General features: G+C 58.2%; 1 protein-coding gene across 1 annotated transcript in view; it reads left to right on the forward strand.

The window, feature by feature from the left end:
* The window catches only part of ANOS1 (anosmin 1), a 44,597-nt gene that overhangs the window by 16,984 nt on the left and 23,021 nt on the right, over nt 1–4,592 (forward strand). Inside the window, 2 exon segments of the mRNA XM_015563967.1 lie at nt 2,993–3,055; nt 4,381–4,592. The exon segment at nt 4,381–4,592 is cut by the window's right edge and continues 8 nt beyond it. Coding sequence (XP_015419453.1) covers nt 2,993–3,055; nt 4,381–4,592 — 275 coding nt within the window.

A 4,592-nucleotide genomic window follows, 5' to 3' on the forward strand; every position in this document is an offset into this window, starting at 1 on the left:
TTAACGGAGAAGCTCCCGGCCCCCGGCTTCCCCGGGGCTGTCGGACAGCGCACCCCACAGACAGACACATGTGCGAGGGGAGGCAGGGCCGGCAGACACCACCTGGGCTAGTCATTCGCCGGGTGCCGCCCACTGAGCTGTAAATGCAGAGGGAGGAGGGGACCCATCGCCCCGCAGACGGAGGAGGAGACCCATCGCCCCGCAGAGGGAGGAGGGAGGCTCATTTCCTCCCTTCACGGTGGGCGGGTGAGGCCTGGCTTTGATGCCGGAGGAGGGTTTATGGGGTGCAAAGCCGGGCGGGGTGTGGCCGGAGGCTGTTGGCACCCTGGCCGGTGAGCACAGTTCCTGGGTTATACCATGAGAAACGGGGGGCATCACCCAGCCACGGGAGCCGACCTGAGACCTCCCGACGGCCCGACAGCCTGGGCCCAGATTGGGGGTTCCCAGGGGCACCTGGCCCCCACGACTCTCTAGCCCTGGACTTGGGGCCCCCAGGACTAGCTGACCTCAGACCGGGGGTTCCCAGGACGGCCTGGCCCCGGGCTGCGGGGGCCCCCAACATTGCCTGGCCCTGGCCTGGGGGGCTCCCTTGCTGTGCTTGACCCACTCACTCACTCACAGGAGGCGTGGACGTGGGGGCACACAGCCTGCAGGAGGCTGGCTCGGCTGCTCCGTGGGCGGGGACACACTGTCCAGGCAGCAGGAGGCCGTCCCTGCAAACCGCGTCCCCCCCATCCCCCCTGTTTCCTCTCATCGACGGACGGCCACTCAGTCAGCGTCCACCTCCTCCGCCCGCGCAAACTGCATCCCCCTCATCCCCCCTGTTTCCTCTCATCGACGGATGGCCACTCAGTCAGCGTCCACCTCCTCCGCCCGCAGGCCCGTGCCCAAGGCGCTTCGTCTGCTGGAGGAATGCGTGGTCTCTGAGATTTTCAGTCGTTTAAGATGACATGACCCATTTTAAGTGTTGACCCTGGTTTGCAACGTTTTAGAAAAGTTATGAGAAGAGTACAAACTAATATATCTATTTAATTATATAGCTGTACTGATGAAAGGGTGATATGCTAATTAGACCGGACGGACTGGACGTCTTCCTGACGCCATTCTGGACATCCTTCCTGACAAAGCTGGGGCCCAGGCGAAGCTGCCCGGGGTCCCAGGTGCCGGCAGGCAGCCCGAGGAGGGAAGCCTGGGTCCCAGGTGTGGGGGCCGAGTCAGAGGCAGTTAGGGGCAAGCAGGCAGGCAGGGGAGCGGTTAGGGGCGATCAGGCCAGCAGGGGAGCAGTTAGGGGGCGATCAGGCCAGCAGGGGAGCAGTTAGGGGCGATCAGGCCAGCAGGGGAGCAGTTAGGGGGCGATCAGGCCAGCAGGGGAGCAGTTAGGGGGCGATCAGGCCAGCAGGGGAGCAGTTAGGGGGCGATCAGGCCAGCAGGGGAGCAGTTAGGGGGCGATCAGGCCAGCAGGGGAGCAGTTAGGGGGCGATCAGGCCAGCAGGGGAGCAGTTAGGGGGCGATCAGGCCAGCAGGGGAGCAGTTAGGGGGCGATCAGGCCAGCAGGGGAGCAGTTAGGGGCAACCAGGCCAGCAGGGGAGCGGTTAGGGGCGACCAGGCCATCAGGGGAGCACTTAGGGGCGACCAGGCCAGCAGGCGAGCAGTTAGGAGCCAGCAGTCCCAGATTGCAAGAGGGATGTCTGCTGGTTTAGGCCCGATCCCGTAGTCGGACATCCCCCAAGGGGTTCTGGATTGGAGAGGATGCAGGCTGGGCATTCGGACACCCCCCACCCCCGTGCATGAATTTCATGCATTGGGCCTCTAGTAATTGATATAATAGAATAACAGCATTGTAAATACATTGATATTAAAACAATAACATATTAACAGTATAACTACAATAACAATGCTTATACATAACAATTACTACATATTACGTAATTGTTATATACTTACTGTTTCTCCCCCCACCCCCACCCCCACACCCAACACACACCATTAAAAATAAATTGAATGGCCTGGCCAGTGTGGCTCAATGGTTGAGCATCAACCTAGGAACCAGGAGGTCAGGGTTCGATTCCCGATCAGAGCACATGCCCGGGTTGCAGGCTCGATCCCCAGCAGGGGGTGTGCAGGAGGCGGCCGGTCCACAATTCTCTCTCATCATGGATGTTTCTGTCTCTCTCTCCCTCTCCTTTCCTCTCTGAAATCCATAAAAATGTATTTTTTAAAAAAGAGAGCTACTCCTGTAAAATAAATAAATTAATTAAATTTTTTAAAAAAAGTGAACTCCTATTCACACGGAGGAAGCCCGAAAGGCCATTCATTCACTTGGTCTACACTCGCGTCCAAAGAACACGGCCTCCACGAAAGGGAAAAATAAAAGAACGGAAGGACTGCGGGAGTCCTGAGGAAGAAATCACTAAGAAATGGTTAAAATAATAATAATAATAATATGAAGCGATGGGAAACAATAGCCAAGTTTCAAAACAGAATAGAGACCTGAAACGCATAAATATGTCACCGTATAGTTATACTAGAGGCCCGGTGCACAAAATCCGTGCATGGGGGTGGGGTTCCCCTCAGCCCAGTTTGTACCCTCTCCAATCCAGGAACCCTCAGGGTATGTCCGACCCCTTGGTTTAGGCCCGATTCCTGGGCTGGCAGTCGGACATCCCTCTCACAGTCCTGGACCACTGACTCCTAACCACTCACCTGCCTGCCTGCCTGATCACCCCTAACTTCCTCTGCCTGCCGGCCAGCCGCGGGCCGTAAGAAATTCAAACAATTCACCGTGAATCACTCCTTCGCAAATTGCTCCCCTTAAAAACCAAACGGCCCCCCGTTTGGTTTTTACAAAAGTTCCTGGGGGGCGTGTGCCCCAGGTTGAGGACCACTGGCCCAGGAGGGGGAGGCGTGGAGAAGTGAGGGGCACAGGTGAGTTCTATCTTCCCGCCCCGGTTTCTCCCCGTGTTGCTAACGCCTCTTACTGTCCCTCTCCCAGTGCCTGGCGCCCTGCAAGGAGACGCGGGACCTGCAGAAGGAGGGGTGTCTGAGCTTCTGTGAGGTAAGTGGGGCGGCCGCCCAGGTGCCTGCGTGTGCCTGCACCCCGGCTGACGGGGACCAACGTGGGGGTCAGTTACTGTGTGTGTGCGTGTGAGAGAGACAAAGAGAGAGAGAGAGGGACAGACAATGCAGACAAAAAATAAAAATATTGCCCTCGCCAGTGTTGCTCAGTGGATAGAGCGTCGGCCTGTGGACTGAAGGGTCCCGGGTTCGATTCCCGGTCAAGGGCACATGCCCAGGCTGTGGGCTCGATCCCCAGCCCCTGCAGGGCTCATGCAGGAGGCAACCAATCGGTGTGTCTCTCTCACTTTGATGTGTCTCTCTTCCTCCCTCCCCTACCCTCCCTCCCTCCCACTCTGAAAAATCAATGGAAAAATATATCATCGGGTGAGGATTACAAAAAAATTAGTAGGCCCTGGCCGGTGTGGCTCAGTGGATAGAGCATGGGCCTGCGGACTGAAGGGTCCCGGGTTCGATTCCCGGTCAAGGGCACATGCCCGGGTTGCGGGCTGGATCCCCAGTAGGGGGCGTGCAGGAGGCGGCCGATCCACGATTCTCTCTCATCATTGATGTTTCTGTCTCTCTCTCCCTCTCCCTTCCTCTCTGAAATCAATAAAAAAAACTTTTAAAAGAAAAATCTATCCCCAATGTGCCGCCTTCTTGGGCTCCCTGGGGCTACCGCTAACCTGTCGTGGGTCATAATCCTGTAGGACACAAGCATAAATAGGACTTCTTCTTCTTTCTTTTTTTAATCCTCCCCGAAGATATTTTCCCATTGATTTTTAGAGAGAATGGGAGAGACAGAGAGAAACATTGATGAGAGAGAAACGCATGGGTGAGTGGAATTGCCCTGGTCTCCCTCTGCGACGTTGTGTGCGGGGCTGAGCGGAATTGCCCTGGTCTCCCTCTGCGACGTCGTGTGCGGGGCTGAGCGGAATTGCCCTGGTCTCCCTTTCCGACGTCGTGTGCGGGGCTGAGCGGAATTGCCCTGGTCTCCCTTTCCGACGTCGTGTGCGGGGCTGAGCGGAATTGCCCTGGTCTCCCTTTCCGACGTCGTGTGCGGGGCTGAGCGGAATTGCCCTGGTCTCCCTTTCCGACGTCGTGTGCGGGGCTGAGCGGAATTGCCCTGGTCTCCCTTTCCGACGTCGTGTGCGGGGCTGAGCGGAATTGCCCTGGTCTCCCTTTCCGACGTCGTGTGCGGGGCTGAGCGGAATTGCCCTGGTCTCCCTTTCCGACGTCGTGTGCGGGGCTGAGCGGAATTGCCCTGGTCTCCCTTTCCGACGTCGTGTGCGGGGCTGAGCGGAATTGCCCTGGTCTCCCTTGCAGCCTCTGTTCCCCAAGCGGAGCCACGAGTGCCTGACCAGCTGCGAGTTCCTGCAGCATGTGCTGGCCGTCAAGCAGGGGGACTGCCCGGCCCCCGAGAGGGCCAGCGGCTTCGCGGCCGCCTGCGTGGAGAGCTGTGAGCGGGACCGCGAGTGCTCGGGGGTGAAGAAGTGCTGCTCCAACGGCTGTGGGCACACCTGCCAGGTGCCCAAGAC

The sequence above is a fragment of the Myotis davidii genome, unplaced genomic scaffold, assembly GCF_000327345.1.
Source record: "Myotis davidii unplaced genomic scaffold, ASM32734v1 scaffold1277, whole genome shotgun sequence".
NCBI classification, from domain to species: Eukaryota; Metazoa; Chordata; class Mammalia; order Chiroptera; family Vespertilionidae; genus Myotis; species Myotis davidii.